This window comes from Castor canadensis, chromosome 1 (assembly GCF_047511655.1).
Source record: "Castor canadensis chromosome 1, mCasCan1.hap1v2, whole genome shotgun sequence".
Classification (NCBI taxonomy): domain Eukaryota; kingdom Metazoa; phylum Chordata; class Mammalia; order Rodentia; family Castoridae; genus Castor; species Castor canadensis.
This window is the reverse complement of record NC_133386.1, coordinates 199,515,560-199,536,666: the sequence shown is the minus strand read 5'-3', so window position 1 is coordinate 199,536,666 and position 21,107 is coordinate 199,515,560. Positions and strand designations below refer to the sequence as shown.

The 21,107-nt window shown below is 53.1% G+C and overlaps 3 protein-coding genes across 3 annotated transcripts; 2 read left to right on the top strand and 1 right to left on the bottom strand.

Annotated features, from left to right (window-relative positions):
* Positions 1-235: 235 nt before the first annotated feature.
* On the bottom strand, positions 236-2,397 carry Rom1 (retinal outer segment membrane protein 1). Its single transcript, XM_020155880.2, has 3 exons — positions 1,422-2,397; positions 790-1,036; positions 236-677 (listed from the first exon to the last, which is right to left on the bottom strand). Exons 1-3 carry the CDS (start codon positions 2,111-2,113, stop codon positions 459-461), a joined length of 1,158 nt encoding a protein of 385 aa, XP_020011469.2. The 5' UTR covers positions 2,114-2,397; the 3' UTR covers positions 236-458.
* A 278-nt stretch (positions 2,398-2,675) lies between these two features.
* Positions 2,676-11,828, top strand: Eml3 (EMAP like 3). The gene is made up of 22 exons (XM_020155877.2): positions 2,676-2,805; positions 3,618-3,789; positions 3,868-4,125; positions 4,219-4,332; positions 5,372-5,439; positions 5,596-5,719; positions 5,938-6,108; positions 6,263-6,332; positions 6,418-6,528; positions 6,740-6,835; positions 7,257-7,412; positions 7,555-7,696; positions 8,065-8,216; positions 8,298-8,423; positions 8,510-8,641; positions 9,121-9,188; positions 9,715-9,803; positions 9,875-9,972; positions 10,101-10,188; positions 10,796-10,894; positions 11,167-11,297; positions 11,377-11,828. Exons 1-22 carry the CDS (start codon positions 2,784-2,786, stop codon positions 11,578-11,580), a joined length of 2,691 nt encoding a protein of 896 aa, XP_020011466.1. The 5' UTR covers positions 2,676-2,783; the 3' UTR covers positions 11,581-11,828.
* Positions 11,829-12,469: 641 nt separating this feature from the next.
* Positions 12,470-20,893, top strand: Mta2 (metastasis associated 1 family member 2). Its single transcript, XM_020155878.2, has 18 exons — positions 12,470-12,604; positions 13,326-13,393; positions 13,722-13,815; positions 15,304-15,421; positions 15,554-15,617; positions 15,797-15,914; positions 16,213-16,315; positions 16,499-16,598; positions 16,766-16,954; positions 17,059-17,133; positions 17,249-17,307; positions 17,573-17,670; positions 17,788-17,927; positions 18,161-18,389; positions 18,718-18,807; positions 19,537-19,655; positions 19,759-19,907; positions 20,116-20,893. Exons 1-18 carry the CDS (start codon positions 12,577-12,579, stop codon positions 20,279-20,281), a joined length of 2,007 nt encoding a protein of 668 aa, XP_020011467.1. The 5' UTR covers positions 12,470-12,576; the 3' UTR covers positions 20,282-20,893.
* Positions 20,894-21,107: the final 214 nt, after the last annotated feature.

Sequence of the window (21,107 nt, the reverse complement as noted above, 5' to 3'; positions counted from 1 at the left end):
CCTGTTTTCCTTTACTTGGCACACCTTGTTTTTGCCAGACGTGGGCGTCTTTTCCTGCACAGGCCGAGCCAGAGTTAAAATTCTGGAGTGCTGCTTTTCTTTCACACAGAAATCAGTTTTCTTGGGTTGGAGGTGTAGCTCAAGTGGAAGAGCACTTGCCCAGCAAGCACAAAGCCCTGAGTTCAAATCCCAGTACCAACAAAAATCCATTCCCTTGACAAAAAAGAGCAATGGCTTTCATTCAAAAACTTTATTAAAGAGCCTGCACTGAAGCAATCTCCTGAACTTTAGGAAATAGGATACCTGGTTTTGTTTTTCACCCCAGTCTAGCTTGCTTACTATCCATAACCCCTCTAATCTCAGGAAGTTCCCTCCTGGAGCTTTGGTAAGGAGTTGTGAGTTTTACACACTCAGCCATCCCTCCCTCTTCTTCTGCCCCACCCCCAACCTTAGATCCACTAGGCCTCAGGTAGAACCTCCTTAGGAGGTACGTCTTCTGGTGGGGCCTCCTCAGGTGCTGGCCTATGGGCAACCCCTCCCTGCAGCCATGCTGTTTTCAACATGTCTTTAAGCCCACCAGGAAAGAGATAGCCCTGAGTCTCTCTTTCTCCATCTATGACCCCTCCAAGTCCCTCCAGCGCTGTCTGCAGGTACCGAAGGCCAAGAAGCACCAAAGCCTGTGGGGAAAGCAAGGGAAGTGGAGGTGGGTCAGGGATTCCCAGGGCCTCAGGCTGGAGGCAGGGCAGGGTCCCAGATTGGAAGTGGGCCCAGGGCACTTTGCTGACTTACCTGCAGCAGAAAGGTGACAGCCAGTATGCTGCCTAGTGTGTTCGACAAGCCCTGCAGGTGTCCCAGCAGCACCTCATGGCAACCTTGGGCCCAGAGGTTTAGGTTGGGCTGTCGAGGATCAAAGAGAGGGTGGGCATAGAGGTCTGAAAGTCGGCTTTGCAGACAAGGCCGGGGTGAATGAGGGTTGCAGCAGGAGAAGGGGACTCCATCTGTCAGGTATAGTCCTTCCACATTGCTCTGGATCCGGCTGCAAGAGGGAGAGGCAAAGATATCAGCAAACAAGCCTAGGAAGAGAAGCTCAGGGCCACAGGAGTTGAGAGGGAAAAATAGTAAAACATTTACAGATTGTTTTACGAATATGCGAAGCATGTGTAATGCATGTATCTTCATAACTATTTAAGCATATGGTATCTGTATGATAGGGACTGTTATCTCCATTTTGCAGATGAGGAAATGGGCCCAGTGTGGTTTGGCAACATGCCCCTGGGGGTGGAAATGTATGTAACCCATTCTCTCAACCACTGTGCTCCATTTATTGCCTGTCTGGGTGAGGAGAGGTAGAGTTTCAAGGCAGCAAGGAGGGAGTCTGGGGAGGAAGAGGAAAAGGAGAACGGAAGAAGCAAATCACTCACTCAACCACATCTTGATCACTGGGGTCCAGGTATCGGCTGCTGACCCACTGGACCCCAAACCAATCCTTGTAGCCATGGCGTCCGCAGCAGTGGTGCCTCAGCTGCAGCTCATCCATCAGTCGTTTGGCATGACAGCGCCCAGGCACCTCTGTGTCCTTGTAGTAAGCCAAAGCAGTCCCCAGGCCTTCCTCCAGTCCCTGGTCCAGACTCACAGGCAAACCCAGGGCTAGTCCCAGGGCAAGGACCAGGAGGCCCCCGCCTCCTGCAGTGCCAACCACCAGCAGCGGGCCCAGGACCCCTCGCCAGGAAGGGTATCTGCCTGCATCCAGACTTGCCCGGCTGGCCCCTGCCGCCCCCAGTCCTGTGCCCAGAGCCACTGCACCTGCTGCCAGAGCAGCCTGGGGCAGGACAGGGAACCGGCAGGAGGGAGCCAGGAAGCTGCCAAGGTGGCGTAGCTGAACCAGGAGATGGCCACTAGACAGGAGCGTGAGGCCACCGGCCAGTGTCAGCAACCAGGAGAGAAGCCAGAGCCCCTGCGCCAGACGAATGCGAGGCTGGAGGGGCAGCACCAGGGGCAATACCGGCGCCATCTCCCATCTCTGCCTGAGGGACTGTGGAGCTGTCGGGGATGGGGGCTGACCGGGGCAGGATGCTGAGTCAGCCTGGCCCGGCTTGAGCTGGGCTAATGCCATCCTGACCCCAATACCCTGGGCATCCTCCCACACCACCTTAATAACCCTTCGCTAGACCCAATTCAGGATGCCTTGGCCTTGCACCTTTGGAAAAGCTCCGCCCTCGGGCAGAAGGCCCATTTCATGACCCTGCCCTGCCCCCTCGCGGAAGTGCGGGGTTTGGTCGACTCAGCGCAGAGGGGCTAGGGGCTGGGGAGCAGAGACCTCAGTGCCCGCGCTCGCACCCAAATCCCCTGGGAGCCCGGAGAGTGGCCTAGCGGAAGAGGCTGAGGCTGGGAGGGGTGAGGGGGTCAGCTGGCTGGCCCCGCCCCCGCCCTGAGCCGCGAGGCCCGGACAGGGAGGGGTTACCAGGCGGGCCCCCCCCCCGGGTCCGCCCCCCCCTCCCGCGCTTCCTGGCGGCTGTGCGTCCGGCGCCTGTTTGTGCTGCGGCGCTGGGGCCCGGGACGGCCCCGCCACCCCATCCCCGGGAGCCGACCGCGGCCCCGGAAGAGTCCGAGGCCCCGGCGGGCCCCGGCTCCACAGCGCCCCCTCCAGGCCCTTTCCGCAGCTCGACAGCGCCCCCGAGGGGTGGCACGGCACCCCATCACGCGCGCCCCGGGGTGCTTCCCCTTCCCCTCTCCCCGGCCATGGCCCCCGCGGCTTAGACGCTAGGAGCAACCCGGGGGGCCGGATGGACGGGGCTGCGGGGCCCGGTGAGTACGGGGCGGGGCGGGCGGCGTACCCTTTCCCGGAGCGCCGGCCCGTCGGGCGCTGCCTGCGCCGGACAGCAGTCTGGTGGCTTGCCCGCGTGCTCTTCGCCTAAGGGGGCTCTGTGCATCCTCCACAGTTCTTCAGGTCGCCCACCCTAGTTCCTTGGGTCCTCCTGTCATTTCAGACTTCCTTAACGTCATTCTACCCCCATGTTATTCTGGGGCCCTGGAAGTTTTCCTGTTCCCTATGTTACTCTGGGCCTCTTCCCTTGGAATTCCGGGTCTTTTTACTTCTGACCCCCACGGTTACCTTGGGACGTTCACTGTGACTCTGCTCACTGCTGAGTCCCTCTACCATCACTTTTTCCTTGTACTATGGTCTTCAGTATGACTCCACTGTCTTACCCCCTACTCAAAACTCTCTCCAGGTGTCCCTGTCACTGTGCTTCTGGTGACACCTGAGCTTGCTGTCGCAGTGGGAGGGCTGCAGTCCCCCAACAGGACAGTGTGCCTCTCTCTGGCTCCCACGTTCCTCAGAAGTACTCCATATTTACCCCGTAGTATTCCATGATACTCCCTGTCTTTGCGGAGGCTAAGAAAGCAGCAGGAAGGGAGCTTTGCCAGGCTGCCTGCTTGCCCTGCCAGAAGGAGGCAATTGATTCTCTACCACCCAAATCCTTCTCTCTGGTTGAACCTGTATACCTGGGGCTGCTTGAAAGGGGCTGTCCTATAGGACAACTGTAAAATTGGGGCGGCGGGGGGAGGGGTTTTTCAAGGTAGTGATACTTTCTGAATGCTTCTTGCCCCTTTCTCAGGTGAGGGCTCTGCGAAGGAGGCCTTGCAGTCCCTGAGCCAGCGGCTCAGGGTGCAGGAGGAGGAGATGGAGCTGGTAAAGGCAGCCCTGGCAGAAGCCCTTCGCCTACTGCGTCTGCATGGGCCACCCACCTCCCTACAGGGCTCTGGCACACCAGGTCCTACAAGGGACAGGTATGCATGTCAGCACACTCCTTTCCTCCTCCTTCCTGGGGCCTCTGGGCATCAGGTTGATTCATTGTTTCCCCACAGCCCTGCAGTCCCCCCAGGACTGCCACCTACATGCAGCCCCTCCTTGGTGAGCCGAGGCACCCAGACAGAGACAGAGGTGGAAATGGAGCCATCCCCTGGACTCCCTGGCCTGAGCAATGGGCCTGCAGCCACTCAGGGGGGTGGCGAAGAGCCTAGTGGGACCCAGTCTGAAGGAGGCGGCAGCAGCAGCAGTGGGGCTGGCTCTCCTGGTCCCCCAGGGATCCTCAGGCCTGTGCAGCCCCTGCAGCGGGTTGAAACGTAGGTGTTCTGCGATGGAGGCTAGGAGGGGTGGGATGATTGAGAGCAGGAGTGGAGGGCATGACCTTCACCTGCTTACTCTATCCCCACCAGGCCACGCAGAAATTCTTCCTCCTCTTCCTCACCCTCTGAGCGGCCCCGGCAGAAACTCTCCAGGAAGGCAGCTTCCTCAGCCAACCTGCTATTGCGGTCAGGGAGCACAGAGAGGTGGGTGAGGTTCCCCGTCAACCTGCCCTACCCCAGGTTCAGGCTCTTGACTTTCCACATCCCTCACCTCACTTCCCTGGGTGGGGTGGGGAATCTCATTATCCAACAGGAAGAGAGGAATAAGCACTTCTAGTGGCTTTTACTGTGTACCAGGCACTGTGACAAACTTTCCACCTCCTCCATTATTCAGTTGCCACAGCATCTTTGAGGGGTAGGTGGTGTCATGCTGTCCATTGCACAGGTAAGGAAGCAGGCTCAGAGAGGGTAAATCATTAGCTTGAGGTCACACAGCTAATGAAAATTTGAACCAAACTCTTCCTGATACCAGTTCTCTTGCCCTTTCCATCATATCACAAAACACTTTCCAAGATTCTAAGAGGCTTTTCCAAAAGCTCTCATGTCATGATTTTCATGGTCTCCTGTTCTCAGTGCTTCAGCCTCCCCTTTTACCCAAAATCTACTGAATCTCATTCTACTTACTCCTAGTGGGCAAGGGAACATTTGAGCATAGTTGTCTCAGAGTATATACTTGAATGTTCCTTCTAGCTCTTTCCTTTGGCTTCTGCTTTATTCTCTGAAGACAGATAATCAATTTATTATCATCCAATGATAGTGATCTGTGGAAATTCATCAGTCACTTTCTTTCCTTTGGAGAGATAAGGGCTTTCTTGCCTGCCTCACACATTCCTGAAAGGTAGGACTGGTCCACATTTTGGATTTACTTTGGCCTCATTTTACAGATGGGGAAATAAACAAGTTGATAGAGGATTGGAGAAAAGGCACTTGCAGTGCCTCTTACAAGCTTTGTGGCCTTACTTTCTCATCTCTTCAATGAGATTAAAAGTCCCCATCTGGGGGCTGTTGGAGTGGCTCAAGTAGTAGAGCGCCTGCCTAAAAGTGTCCATCTACTCTAAGGCCCTGACACCCATGATGCCTACAGGGGTGACTTGTCTCGGGAGGAACCTTCTTTCTTGGGTTCTGCCTCTTCCCCCCAGGTCTTGGGACCTTACCCTAGTACCTGTCTTTTTCTTTCCAACAGCCGTGGGGGCAAAGACCCCCTCTCTAGCCCTGGGGGTCCTGGATCTCGGAGAAGCAATTACAATTTGGGTATGTACAGAGGGGTGGAGGGAGGAGCTTGGATGATAGAGTTAGGATTTGGGCTGTAGGCCCAGGAGCTATATTGAGGGACCTGTGAGGTGTAGTGGGTGGAGTTCTGCTCTGGCTTTTCTGGAAGGGAGGCTGACACTACCCTTTTTTCTGTAGAAGGCATCTCTGTGAAGATGTTCCTTCGTGGCCGCCCCATTACCATGTACATCCCATCTGGCATCCGTAGCCTTGAGGAGCTGCCCAGCGGCCCACCCCTGGAGACCCTCAGCCTTGATTGGGTGTATCCTGCTCCTTCCAGGCCCATGGGAACTACCTTTCCCACAACAGGAACCCGCCCCCCCCCCACACCTTCTTTATAGTTTCCTCCTGGGCCTATGGGAACAGAAAGCCCTTCTTATATCTTGTCCTACCATCCTTTTGCTGATGGCACTGCCAGCTAGAAGCCTTGTCATCCCTCCCTTGGTCTGACTCTTTCCTTGACCATGGTCCCGATCTTAGTTATGGGTACAGGGGTCGTGACTCCCGCTCTAATCTGTTTGTGCTGCGCTCTGGGGAGGTGGTCTACTTCATTGCCTGTGTGGTGGTGCTGTACCGGCCTGGGGGAGGCCCAGGGGGTCCTGGAGGTGGCGGCCAGAGACATTACCGGGGGCACACAGACTGTGTTCGATGGTGAGGGGCCTAGGGCCTGGGGATGGTGGGCTTGGCAGGAAGTGGGTCTGGCTGGGTGTGGAGAGTTGCCTTGCTAATCTGCAAGCAAAGAGAAAGTGTCTTGGGTGGTCTTTAGAGAGACCCCCTTCCCTAGAGTGTTTCCTCCCCCACTTAGCCTTGCTGTTCATCCTGATGGTGTTCGTGTAGCCTCGGGACAGACAGCTGGAGTGGACAAGGATGGAAAGGTAAGACTGAAGTCAATACCAGGCAGATGAGATGAAGTTCTAGCCCAGCTTTCCTTCATAGCCTTGACCCCTTCTCCTCTGCCAGCCCTTGCAGCCTGTAGTTCATGTGTGGGACTCAGAAACACTGCTGAAGCTGCAGGAGATTGGACTGGGAGCCTTTGAGCGTGGTGTGGGGGCCCTGGCTTTTTCAGCAGCGGTGAGCTGGCCTCAAGTTTTTAGACCCCTGTTCTTACCTAGGAACCCCATTCTTACACTTCATGAGCCCCACTCAGCCAGTTCTCCTGAGAAAGGGGCATATATCAATTTCTCCTGCCCTCTTGACCTATCTTAGAACCCTCTGTCTACTGACTGCAAATCCCCAGGCTTCCAGTGCTCACTCAGCCCCTCCACTGTGTCCCCATCCTCAGGATCAGGGTGCTTTTCTTTGTGTGGTGGATGATTCCAATGAGCATATGCTGTCTGTGTGGGACTGCAGCCGGGGAATAAAGCTGGCTGAGATCAAGGTGAGGAGGCCACATGGTCTGGGGGGCTTTGAGGTTGATGTGGCATGGGAAAAATGGAGTGTAGATAGCTCCAGCGTTATCTATACATTTACTTCCTTTCTGGCTGGTCCTCTCTCAGCCTTGGCTTCTTTGTCTGTGAAGTGGGGACTATAGACATTCTGATGGAGAATCAAGGCCCTAGGGGACTTTCCCCCGCCTCTTCCTCTGCCAGTGTTGGGGTCCCAGGCAGGGTATTGAGCATGCCAGGTGAGCATTTGACCACTGAGCTACATCCCCAGCCTGGGACTAGGGCCTTGGAGGAAGGGTTGTTTGGGGCTTGTTGACTTTCGCAGGCCGTCTGTCAGGATACAAATTGAAGAGTCAAGGAGATTGAGTGCTCAAGGGCTTGGGGTGACTGAATCTAGTCTCTTCCCTCCTTTAGAGTACAAATGACTCAGTTCTGGCTGTTGGCTTCAGCCCTCGTGACAGCAGCTGCATCGTCACCAGCGGGAAATCTCATGTCCACTTCTGGAACTGGAATGGTGGAGCAGGGGTTCCTGGGAATGGAACCCTTGCCCGGAAACAGGGTGTCTTTGGGGTGAGGCATGGATGAGTGAAAGGTGCTGGAGAGGGCAGAGTGGGCTGGAAGAATTGGTCTGAATACTGTAGAACCTAATGCTCCCCAGTCTTCAACCTTCCTGTGACTTCTGGTCTTTGACCTCTGTTCTCTGCTTCTTCAGAAATACAAGAAACCCAAGTTTATTCCTTGCTTTGTGTTCCTTCCTGATGGAGACATTCTCACTGGGGACTCAGAGGGGAACATTCTCACCTGGGGGCGGAGCCTCTCTGATTCCAGAACTCCAGGCAGGGGTGGGGCCAAAGGTATGTGGTTCCGCCTGTCAAGTGGGGTGTCATTCCGCACATCTGTGGAAACAGAGGAGAGGATTTCTCATCTTTCTACCTTGGTAGTTTCTGGGGGTCAGCATGGCGAAGGAGAGAGGGCTGGGACTTTGGATCTGCTATATCTCAGGGTCAAAGCTCACTTTTGCTAATAGGCCTTTACGAAGTTACTTTTCTGAGCCTAGGTTGTGCTTTCTGTAAAATGGGAAGATAGCTGTGTTGGCAGTCACAAGGAACAGAGATGGTATTTGGTAGGCACTTAATAGCTGGAAGTTATTACTCTACCTAGCCTGTCCCTTTTCCTATCCCTTGTACCCCAAGAGTATGACCCACCTGGGGCTTTTCAACAGAGACCTACGGGATTGTGGCCCAGGCCCATGCTCATGAAGGTTCCATCTTCGCACTCTGTGTCCGGCGGGACGGGACAGTATTGAGTGGTGGTGGGCGGGACCGCCGACTGGTACAGTGGGGGCCTGGGTTGGTGGCCCTCCAGGAGACTGAGGTAAGGGCTGGGCTGGGGTCAAGGGAGGAAGGAGAATAGGAGTAGTCAGTGGGCTCTTGACATTCTATTACCACTTTGCAGATTCCAGAACACTTTGGGGCTGTGAGGGCCATTGCTGAAGGGCTTGGCTCCGAGCTGTTGGTGGGAACCACAAAGAATGCATTGCTGAGGGGAGATCTGGCTCAGGGCTTCTCACCTGTAATCCAGGTAGGGGGCTCAAGAGCTGGAGGAGGAAGGAGGGAAGAGGTAGGTACTGGGGAAGGGCAGCAGTGACAGGCCATACTCTGCTATAGGGCCACACCGATGAGCTCTGGGGTCTCTGCACACATCCCTCCCAGAACCGCTTCCTCACCTGTGGCCATGACCGGCAGCTCTGCCTATGGGATGGGGAGGGCCATGCGCTGGCCTGGAATATCGACCTCAAGGTAGAGCCAGCTATCCCTAATCAATCCCCTATGCCATACCCACCTTTGCTCCTGTGGCTACCACTCCTTCCCCAACATTACCTTTTCTTCTGTACCCCCCAGGGACAACCAATTGTACTGGTATGGCTCCACAAGCTACTCAAATATGAATTCTTCTGTACAGATTATTAAAAGTTGATGTCCCTAGTGTTGCCTAGGCACTGCTCCCCCACCCTTCAGGCCTCTTCTTGGTTCAGCAGCTGCTAAATGGTTAGTCTGTAGCATAGATAGAGGCCTCCCTTTCGATGGTTAGGGATTTTTCCCTAGCCATCCCTGTTGGTGCTCCAGTGACCCTGCCTCCATCCCAGGTTTCTTGTCCCTTCTTCCCCCATGTTCTCCTTGGAAGGAGGCTTTGAAGTTATCAGGACAACAAGATGTCTGTCCTAGTTCCCTCACTAGAAAGGAACTTGAGTTCACTTTCTTCTCTTCTTCTCTCCCAGGAGACGGGTCTCTGTGCTGACTTCCATCCGAGTGGGGCAGTCGTGGCTGTAGGACTGAACACTGGGAGGTGAGAGGGCACCAGGACTCCTGGGAGGGAAAGCAGGGAGGTCTGGGAAAGGTTCCTGGTAATTGGGGGTGTGGATGAGGGTGACCAAGGCTGCTCAGGAGTCCAACTGTGCCTTTCTACTCCTCTTCTCCCTGTGGCCTGCTCTTCTCCTCCTCTGCTGTCTTGTGGTAACTCTCTAACCCTTCTCCAGCCACTTTGTTCTCTGAGCCTGGGAGCAGAGGAAGTGGCAGCCCAGGATGGGGAAGCAGTGGGAATGGGAGAAGTGCAGGAAGTGACAGGCTTACTAACTCTACAAGGCCTTTATGGTTGGCCTGGTCTGTAGTTTCTGACTTCTTTTCCAGATGCATCAGAAGCCCCTCAGTTTTTTTTTTTTTTTTATCTGCCCCCAGCCTCTTCTCACTCCCTAGCTTAAGAATGCAGTGGTAATCTCTCTTCTATATCAAGGCATTTCTGAAGTTCTCTGATTTAGGTCACCTTATATCCTGTCTTTTTGCTTCCCTCTCTACCCCCCCTTCCTTCCTTCCAGGTGGTTGGTTTTGGACACAGAGACCAGGGAGATCGTGTCTGATGTTACCGATGGCAATGAGCAGCTCTCAGTTGTCCGGTACAGCCCAGGTGGGAGCCACCCCCACCCTCGTCTCAGATCCTTCCCTGGCCATTCTCTGTCTGAGTGACTCTCTTTGCAGATGGGTTGTACCTGGCCATCGGTTCCCATGACAACATGATCTACATCTATAGCGTTTCCAGTGATGGTGCCAAATCCAGCCGCTTTGGCCGCTGTGTGGTGAGGAAGGGGGGGCGTGGAGGGTGGGATATGGTAACAAGGGGCATGCACAGGAGTCTGATGCATTAAGGGGAGATCTGGAGATGGGAAATAGCTACATTGTTAAAACTCTTGACCCTTGTTCCCAGGGTCACTCCAGCTTCATTACTCACCTTGACTGGTCCAAAGATGGGAACTTCATCATGTCCAATTCTGGGGACTATGAAATTCTTTACTGTGAGTGACAGTGGGGGAGGACATGAGGAGAGGGTAACTGGAATGGGTTTTATTTGGCGGGGGGCTCGTGGTTAGGGGAAGATCCATACTTGAGATCTAGGCAGAGGGGGCAACAGATCTGGAGGTGGAGATGGGGTTTAAAGTGGAGTTAGATACCAGTACCTAGCACTTGGGAGGCTGAGGCAGGAAGATTGCAAGTATGAGACCAGCCTGGTCTATATAGTGAGACCCAATCTCACCACCACCCCCAAAAAAAGAAAAAAAAAGTGGAGTTGAAATTATGTGATTTGGAAAACACACACACAATTTCATGACATGTTTTCCCACAAGGACTTAAGGGAGTTGAAAAATGGGCTAAGAAAAGATTGTTTTGGAAGTTTCTCATGGTAGTTGTGAACAGGCTGACTTACCTTGGGAGGAGGGACTGAGAGAAGCTGTTAGGAGAACTTCAGGAGTACTCAGGAAGCACACAAGGAGGTGGGTGGATGTCTGCTATGCTGTGACCACATTGCAATTCTAGCCTCAAGCCAGTCTTTCCAACCTGGCCTTGCATCTTCTTGATTAAGGGAAGGATGAAAGTTGAGCTGGGTGGGCTTCCTCTGTGCAGGGGACGTGGCTGGAGGCTGCAAGCTGCTAAGGAATCGCTATGAGAGCCGAGACAGAGAGTGGGCTACCTACACTTGTGTGCTGGGCTTCCACGTATATGGTGAGCAGTAGTACAGGGACGCAGATCCCTGCGGGAGCGGTCTGTAGACAAGGTGAAGATGATTCTGACCTCTGAATGCTGGACGTGTGTTGTGGGGTGAGCATCAAGAAACCAGCAGACCCAGGAGGCCCCTCCAGCCCTCAGGAAAGGGAAGGATTGCTGGGAACGCAGCCTGTGGGTGGCCATAGCTGTCTGAGCAGGAGGCGGGGCGGGAAACAGTGAAGCTCTGGTTGTCGGGGAGGAGGCCTGGCTGAGGACCGCCGCTGTTCTAGGCGTATGGCCGGACGGCTCCGATGGGACAGACATCAACTCCCTGTGCCGCTCACATAATGAGCGTGTGGTAGCAGTGGCGGATGACTTCTGCAAAGTCCATCTCTTCCAGTACCCGTGCGCGCGCGCCAAGGTGAGGCTGGTGGGGACCGCTGGGGTGGGCGGACAGTCCAGAGAGCTCCGCTGTCGCAACTAGATTTTGTTTGGCCCAGGCGCCAAGTCGCATGTACGGAGGCCATGGCAGCCACGTAACCAGTGTCCGGTTCACGCACGATGACTCGTACCTCGTCTCGCTAGGCGGCAAGGACGCCAGCATCTTCCAGTGGCGAGTGCTGGGTGCTGGAGGCGCAGGGTCAGCGCCCGCCACGCCCTCTCGAACCCCTTCCCTGTCCCCTGCCTCCTCTCTCGATGTCTGATCGCTGCGGGACTAGACTGGCCCTGCGGCGTGGCCCCGTCCTGACCGAATCCCCCAGGACCAAGGACCGACGTTTCCTGGACCGACTCTTTCATCGACTTCGAGACATTCCCGATCGCGCATTTCCCTGGAAAGGGCGAGCAGCACCCTTGCACACACTGTACAGACCCGTTGTCTGAGCCGGGTAGCCCCAGCCTTGGCCCTGATTCCCGCTGCCTGCTGAGGGGCAATAAACAGAAAACAAACTCGCCTCCGGGTGTTTTGGTAGAGCGCGGCTGGGCGCCTTAGGGGCCCCGTGGGGTGGGGATAAAGGGAAAAAGTAGAGTACAGAAAGGGTAAGGGAACACAGACCCATCGTGCAAATAACATGCAAAACCGCTTGCAAATAGAACAGCGAGGACGCGCTAGCGTTTCGGGCCATAGTCCGAACTCCGGAAACTAGAGAGTTAAGCCCTGCTCCTCTCTTGCTCTCGGGGTAGGGAGAGTGTGGTGGGAGGGCCGAGCGGCGACGGAAATAACCGAGCGGCTGCCGAAAGGAGCCGAACCTCTTCCGGAAGCGACCGATTTGTGAGATCTAGCTCTCCGACGTGAGCCGAGCTGCGGGCCTTGTTCTCCGGATCAGCCGAAGGTGTTCCGGAAGGAGGCGAATCCCGAGGCGGGCAGGGCAAGCCTTCTCTGCGGCGGGCCGAGTCCAACGTCTGGTGGGACTCAGCGAGGGCGGGGGAGAGCCGGAGCCTGGCTCCGGTCCGACAGGAATCGAGCTCGTTCCGGAAGAAGCCGAGCAAACCAGCGCCGGCCTAGGCGTCCGGGGAGTGAGGCTGTAGCAGCCGCGGCAACCGCGCGGGCCGGGATGAACCGCGACGGCTGAGGCAGTGGAAGGTGCCGGCTGCGCGAGCCCCATCTACACTCCCGTGAAGTGCCAGCCCCGCGCTGGGGGCTTCGTCTCGAGCAGAGTCCTGTCCTCTTTGTGCAGCCGGAGGCGGCGGCGGGAACGGCCATGGCGGCTAACATGTACCGGGTGGGAGGTGAGTATCCGGCGCAGAGGTGCGGGAATCGGGGCAGGGGAAGTTGGGGGCCGGGACCTGAGAAGCTCAGCACCCGGCGGCGCGGGGAGCCACGTCTGGGGCGGTAGGGACCCGAGCGCCCACCGGAACCGGAACCGAGGAGCGACGGTGCCGCGACGGCGACGCGGTCCGGCGCCGAGTCTCGGAGAGGCTGCGGGCAGCCCGATGGCCCTCTGAGGTCTGCCTCGACTCCCCCCCGCCCCTTGAGCTGGGAGTGGGCTTGGGAAACTGGATCCGAAGGGACTGACAAGGCACCGAGGGGGCGCGGAAGCGGGCGCGACAGCTAGGCCACCTGCGAAGGACCAACCCGGAGGTTTTCTCTCCCTAGGCGTTTTGTGCGCCTCTGTTCGGGAAGTGGGGGCCCCACCTACGCTAGAGTGAACAACTGATCACTTCTGAGACACCGGGGTACTACTCTATCGTAGAGTTGTGGGGATTGCATGGGAACCCTTGCTTCTTTCTCATCTCTTTTCTTAAGACACAGGTTTGAGTGAAGACCTGATCTTGGAACTAGTGCAGCTAGGGTGGGGACATCCTTATTATTTAGTTTCTCCACTTCCACATCTCAGTGTCCTCTCTACCTGGATCCTTATCTCCTTTTGGTACACTCAGACCGACTTTCTGTCCTGTTCTGGCTCTCCCATATCCTGATCTTTCTGGTTTTCCCCACCCCCTTCTACAGATTATGTCTATTTTGAGAACTCCTCCAGCAATCCTTACCTGGTGAGACGGATTGAGGAGCTCAATAAGGTGAGTCTGAGCAGACCCCCTCCTCTGCCCCTATGGTCTGTTCTAGGATCTCTAACTTCAGGTAGAAGGGAAGAGCCTATCTGAATGAATATCCATTCATTCGTTAGATGTATTTAGGAAATGCTATTGGAAGAGCTTAGTGGGGACTTTGCTATTCTGTCTTTTGGGGGCAAAGGAAGGGATTTGGAATTCTGTCCTTGATGGTACTGGTAGTTTCTTGGGCTTTTTTATTTAGGGCCCTTAGAAATTTATTGGTTGTTGTTAGTCTCTTCCTTTTGCATTTCCACTTTCAAACAAGTTCTCACTGCCACGTTTTTCCACCCCTTAGACTGCAAATGGAAATGTGGAAGCAAAGGTTGTCTGTCTTTTCCGGCGAAGGGACATTTCTAGTAGCCTCAACAGTCTGGCTGACAGTAATGCCAGTGAGTGTCTTCATCCTATCCCTTTTCCCACTCCCCATGATCTGAGGCCTGGGCATGTCCTTGCAGGTGTTTCCCCTGGTAGCATGCCCAAGGCAGGGGTGTGAGTTTGGGGGTGGGAAGTGCACGGTCTGTGGAGGGAGGCTTGTTTTTACACGTTGGGGTTGGAAGCAGTTTGGGGAGACCATGATAAGGAAGGCCAGTATGTGGTTTCTCTGTGTGTGTGTGTGAGTGAGAGAGAGAGAGAGAGACATGGAGACAGAGTCAGAGAGAGAAACAGAAAACTAGGGGACAGGGAAGAGCTTTAGAGAAGCAAGACATAGTTTTGGGTTCATTGGAAAGGTCAAGGTGAAGAGGAAGGGATTGTACTGAGAAGGCTGCATAACAGGGAAACAATTTTATTTTGTAATCATGAGAAGGTGAATATTTGTTGAAAAGAGAATAGAAAGCTAGGAGGTGGTAGGGAAGTTTTCTTATACTTTCTTTTTTACCTCTCCCATTTTCCTCTTCACACCAATTTACATGTTTTATTTCCTTTTGCCTTACCTTTGTTCTCTTTAAGCTCTCCTCTTCTTGTAAAATTATTTTTCCTTTACATTTTTGCAGTTTTTCTTTTTTCTCTTGTTCCTTCTTCCTAAATTATTTTCCTTTTTTCAGACTACTTTGGTCATGAAGGGGTTAATAAGGAGCTGGGCCTACCAAGTTCCCTGGCCCTTAGGGGTTTCCAGCCCCATCCAGCAGGGGCTGACCTTGGCCTTGTCCAATCACAAGGGGTGTGGGGGGTGTGGTCCCCCTTGCCTTAGCAGCCTCTGCTCTAGGTTTCCTGAGTGCCCTCAAGATGGGCGGAGCCTACTGCATTCCCCCCCCTTTTCTCCCTGAGGTTGGGAACAATGCACCAATGAGCCTGGGTCCAGGCTTTTTTGCCTCCTCCCACTTTGGTTGGCGCTCAGCCAGGTTAACCCTTTACACTGTTGCAGGGCAAGCTTCAGCTTCTTGGGGAGGAAGATGTTGCTTGAGAGGTGCCAAGTAGAAAGGGATGGATAGTTTGGGATGCATGTGATGTTTTAGAGCAAAGAGTGTTCTGATATCTGAAAAGAGGAAATGATAAACACAACCTTCTGTGATATTCTTTCATCTTACTGGGTTCATGGACCTTAGGCTGGTTTAGCAAGAAAGAGCCAAGTGTTATGTTTTTGCAGGGCCTAGTGTGACAGGGTTTGTGCTTTATGAGTGGTGTTTGAGCTTTGGCAGCTCTGTGTGGGATACATTTCTACAGCGTTCTTTGTACTCTTGCAGCTCTTGCCTTAACAACATTAATGATGAAGTGTTGAGAGCATCTGTAATGAGGCACAGGTCTAAGAGGAAAGCTGGTAGGGTAAGGGTAAGATGCCTAGGGAAAAGAGAGAAAAATGTTTTCCCTAGGTTAGATTTTCCAAGGTGCCTTCTTTTGGGTTAGTTTCTGACTTGGTTTTCTCATCCATAATGTTCTAGGAGAGTTTGAGGAGGAATCCAAGCAGCCAGGGGTGTCAGAGCAGCAGAGACACCAACTGAAGCACCGGGAGCTTTTTCTTTCTCGGCAGTTTGAGTCGTTACCTGCCACCCACATAAGGTATGGGACAATCAGAGCTGTTGCGGACTGTGGGCGCTTATTTAGACTAAGGAGGGAAAAGGTGGTTTACTGGAGATGCTGTGAAGATGGAATGAGGGTCTGACCCAGGATTTTCTGACCTGTCTCCTGCAGGGGGAAATGCAGTGTGACTCTTTTGAATGAGACGGATATTTTGAGCCAGTACCTGGAAAAGGAGGTGAGAGGATGTATTGGTCGAAGAGGAAGGGGAGTGGGTATTGCCCTTAAAAAATGAAAGTCAATAGTAAGGAGGTAAAGGGTTGACGTATTGCCTGTCTTGGGAACCCTGGATATACCCCACTGCCCCCTGCATATGTGAATTGCTACCCCTCTTACCTTCTCTCTCCATATCTCCAGGACTGCTTTTTTTACTCACTGGTGTTTGACCCTGTGCAGAAAACACTTCTAGCTGATCAAGGGGAAATCAGGGTTGGTTGCAAATACCAAGCTGAGATCCCAGATCGCCTGGCAGAGGGTAAGCAACAGGACAGGCTTATGACTTCAAGGGGTACTCAGAATCACATTTGCTGGAAATGGCATGCCCTGGGATATGCGGTGCACAGTCTGCAAGGCTTTCTGCTGTGGCCCTGACAGAATGGGACCTTAAGAACCTGAACGGGGCAAATGGGCACAGTTGGGAGGAAAATTCTGAGAGGTGATGTGGCTGACAGAATCCAAGCAGAAGAGGAGGAAAAAAGTGCTATTGTGAGTGACTAAGACACTATTTATTTCCCCTTCCCTCTTCCTGATGATGCTGTTGCTTGGTTGCCCAGGAGAATCAGATAATAGGAACCAGCAGAAGATGGAGATGAAAGTCTGGGACCCAGACAACCCTCTCACAGACCGGCAGATTGATCAGTTTCTTGTGGTGGCCCGGTAAGGGGGTGGGTGGATGGGGAAGTTGGGGTGGGGGAGGTATGGACACAGTTCTGAGTCCCACCCTATTCTTGGACATAGGTTTCATTTTGTTTGGCTTGGGTGTTTTCCTTCTTTCTTCTCCTTAGTTCCTCAGCCTGCTTGCACCATCTCCTTTTCTTGACTTCTCAATCTCTTCCTTAGAGCTGTGGGAACCTTCGCAAGAGCCCTAGATTGCAGCAGCTCCATTCGGCAGCCAAGCCTGCACATGAGTGCAGCTGCTGCCTCCCGAGATATCACCCTGGTGAGCAGAAGTTGGTGGGTAGTTGGGAAGGTTGGGCTTTGTGGGGACCTGTAGAACCTGGGGCGGGAGAGGAGGGTGTCTCAGAGGAAGTAGGAGTATTTAAAGAACAGCAGACTAGTGTTGCTGAGTCTTTAGATCCTCAGCTTTGGTCTTCATATTTTCTGTAGTTTCATGCCATGGACACGTTGCAAAGGAATGGCTATGACCTGGCTAAGGCCATGTCCACCCTGGTGCCGCAGGGGGGTCCAGTGCTGTGTCGGGATGAGATGGAGGAATGGTCTGCTTCTGAGGCTATGCTATTTGAGGAGGCCCTAGAGAAGTATGGGAAGGATTTCAATGATATTCGCCAGGATTTTGTAAGTGGATGGGGTTGGAAGGAGATGTGGGAGAGATGACAGGTCAGGGAACCTGGACCTGGGGCCAGATGCCTTCTCTTCCTTCTGCCTTCTGCCTTCTTTAGCTACCCTGGAAATCACTTGCCAGCATAGTACAGTTTTATTACATGTGGAAAACCACTGACCGGTATATTCAGCAGGTATGATCTGGGCTGGGAAGGCTGGAATAGAGGCCACCTCTGCCTTTGAAGTTGATGATGTCCTTCTGCTGAGACGCTCTGATCCTTCTCTTTCTCTCTCTTTTCCTTCCTGTAGAAAAGACTGAAAGCTGCTGAAGCAGACAGCAAACTGAAACAGGTCTACATCCCCACCTAGTAAGTGTGGTGGGGAGGGAGACTAGCGTATTTTCCTTCTCTTCCCCCAACTTGTGCCTTCCTCTGTGATTGAAGGTAGACAGGAGACAGAGTCAAATTAAAGAGATGGGGCCAGGGGAGTATGGTTCCCCAGCACTGGGGAAAAAAAATTATATGTACATACGACAGTGAGAGATTGAGAGAAAGACAGGCACGGGCAGAGTGAAAATGAGCTTTTTCCTTGACTGGTTTCTCTGTTTCTCCTTCCACCTGCCTTCCTCATTAGCACTAAGCCAAACCCTAACCAGATCATTTCTGTGGGTTCCAAGCCTGGCATGAATGGGGCTGGATTCCAGAAGGGCCTGACTTGTGAGAGCTGCCACAGTGAGTATTAGGGAGGGACAGGGATGCTGGGGGTGGGTAGGAGGTATCCTCTGATCCAAGAATCTTAGGGTCTCAAGTCTCACCAGCAACTTCCTCTTCCTCTCCATGCTCCTATAGCCACACAGTCTGCCCAGTGGTATGCCTGGGGCCCACCCAACATGCAGTGCCGCCTTTGTGCTTCCTGTTGGATCTACTGGAAGAAGTATGGGGGACTGAAGACCCCAACCCAGCTTGAGGGGGCTGCTCGGGGCACCACAGTAAGGATCAATGTGGGGACAGGCAGGGGAGAGCAGTAAGCATACAGATAGGTACAACTTCTTTCATGGAGATGGTTTGATGGGCAGAGGGTGCTTGATAGTTGGGAGCCATGTAGGTTGGAGTGTCAGTAAAGAGATTAGGCAGAAATAAATTGCCATTTAAAAGAACATAAGAAAGAAGGGAGCCTCAGTGCTGATCTGCAGTCTCCCCTTTTCCTATGCCCTTCCTTCAGGAGCCACACTCAAGAGGTCATTTATCCAGACCTGAAGCCCAAAGTCTCTCACCCTATACCACTAGCGCCAACCGGGCCAAGCTGCTGGCTAAGAACAGGCAGACTTTCTTGCTCCAGACCACGAAGCTGACCCGTCTGGCCAGACGAATGTGCAGGGACCTGTTACAGCCGAGGAGGGCTGCCCGACGACCCTATGCCCCTATCAATGCCAATGCCATCAAGGCAGAGTGTAAGGACATGAGTGGCAGGGCTAGTGGTGGGTTTAAGGTTGCTCTGGCCAAAGACCAGTGTTTTCTGTGGACATTTAATGACAAGAGACAGCAGGCCACAGAGGTTTTTCTTTCTTTCTTTTTTTTTTTTTCCCCTTTCTCCTTTTATTTTATTGTTTTTATATTTACTTACATGTGTATACATTGTTTGTGCCTACCCCTGCTCCAGCCCCTTATCCCCCCACAGAGTTTTTCTTTAGAAGATGATACATAGTTCCTGGCCCCAGAAGAAGCCTAAGTAGTGACGCTCCTCTAGAAGGTTTTAGAAGGTTTCATCTTTTTCTCCAGGCTCCATTCGACTTCCTAAGGCTGCCAAGACTCCACTGAAGATTCACCCTCTGGTGCGGCTGCCTCTGGCAACTATCGTCAAAGATCTGGGTATGGGATAGGGAATTAGACTGGAGCCAGAGTGGGTAGGGAGTGGGGAGCCAGTTAGGGTAATACAGTCCTTTTATACAGATCTTTCCTCTGCTGGGCATGGTGGTGTGTGTCTGTAATCCCAGCACTTGGGAGGCTAGGGCAGGAGGTTTTTCAGTTCTAAGACAGCCTATGCTGCATAGGGAGACCTTATCTCAAAAGACAACAAAAAGGACTTTTTCTCCCCCTGCATTTTTCTTTCCCACTAATTCCAGAGATTTAATCTAACAAACTACTTTTGTGGGTTTTTCCTATTTATTTATTTACTTATATATTTATTATGGTTCTGGAATTTAAACCCAGGACTTTGTGCATGTTAGGCAAGCATTCTATTATTGAGCTACATCTCCAGCCCATTGATGTTTTTTCTTTCTTTTTTTCCAATAATTTTCTTTCATAAGCTGTTTGGTAACATCACATTTGTTGATTTTTTTTTGTTGTTGATTTGTCTTTGTGGAACTGGGGCTTGAACTTGGCCTCATGCTTGCTAGGCAGGCGCCCTCCCATTTGAGCCAGTCCCTCGTGAGTTTTTGAAATACTGGTAAATGGTTTGTTAGACCCTTCCCCCATCACTGCTCTCAAGGATGGCCAGGTAAACTGCTGGCCCAGGGGAGAGATGGAGGTGGGAAAGGGAAACAACGTGGAAAAGAGAAGGTGCGAAAGGTCTGTTTTATTTTTTTCTCCCGGCAGTGGCCCAGGCACCTCTGAAACCAAAAACACCTCGGGGCACCAAGACACCAATCAACAGAAACCAGCTGACCCAGAACCGGGGCCTAGGAGGCCTTATGGTGAAACGGGCCTATGAGACTGTGAGTTGATAGCCAAGGTCAAGCTGAGTTGAGTGGGCTTTTTTTCTGATAGGAGTCCAAGGGAGGGGGTCACTCCCTCACTGTGCTGCCCATCCTTTTCCAGATGGCAGGGACAGGGGTCCCCTTCTCTGCCAATGGAAGGCCTCTGGCCTCAGGGATTCGATCAAGTTCACAGCCAGCAGCCAAACGTCAGAAACTAAACCCAGCTGATGCCCCCAATCCTGTGGTATTTGTGGCCACAAAAGATACCAGGTAGGGAATCCACATGGGAGGGGCTAAGCGGGTGACATTCAAGTTGGAGGTTAAGGGAAATAGTAGTAGCTGAACAAGACTAGCTCCAGAAAGACTGGGTGCAGAAAGGAATGAGCGAAGAGAAGTGCAGTGCAGAATGTAGAGGAGTTTCACCTGGGGGTCTCGGTGTTTGCTAAGCCTTTTCTATTTCTGTTTTTCTTTGTGGCAGGGCCCTACGGAAGGCTCTAACCCACTTGGAAATGCGACGAGCTGCCCGCAGGCCCAACTTGCCCCTGAAGGTGAAGCCAACGCTGATTGCAGTGCGGCCCCCAGTCCCTCTCCCTGCACCATCACATCCTGCCAGCACCAATGAGCCTATTGTCCTGGAGGACTGAGCATCTCTGGGGAAGGGAGGTGGACTGAGAAGTAAAGGGTGGGTGTCTAGTGCACCCAGACCTCCCTTCCCTTTAGAATCAAAGGAAGTGAGGAGTAAGGGAGGGCTGGAGCAAGTGAGCGTGTGTCCCTGGAGGGGTTGGGTGCCCTCTGGTGTTACCGCCTTGGTGACTTGTCCCCTTCCCATGCTTCTCCATGCTTGTGATGGAGGGCAGCCTGCAGGAACTTGGCCCATGTGGACTTATAGCCTGATTTGGGGGGAGGGTTTTTTAATTTTTTTAAAATTTTGCCTCCCTTTATGAAAGGGATGGGGGAGGGGAAAGAGTAAACATCAGGTGGTGGTACCTGTTTGGGGGGGGCGTGCACTGCCATGTGGTTTTTTTTTTTTTCCTAATTGGGGGTTTCTTTTCCTGTCCGGTGTCCGGACTTCCCTATTTGGAGTTTGAGGCCCCTAAGCTGGCATCAGCTCCAGCCCATGCTCTTTCTTCCCTCTCCCTCCCCCTCTGCCTTTTGTATGCCAGTGCTCAGAAATAAAGATCTTTTGTCCGTTTTTTAACCTCGGATTCTGTAATTGGTTCTTATAGTAACAAATAAAAAGCTGGTTTCTTCAGCTCCTCCCGACTCAGCTGTTCTCTGCCATGGATGTGTGTGTGTGTGTGTGTGTGTGTGTGTGTGTGTGTGTGTGTGTTTGGAGGTGTTTTTGAGCGGGAAAATAAAGGACAAAAGACAATAAAAGTGGTACAGATGGTGCTTGTCTTGGGAACAGTTTTATGAGATATGCATCCTGGACTGAGGCTGCCTCTGCTGGTTTTGAGACTCAAACTGCCC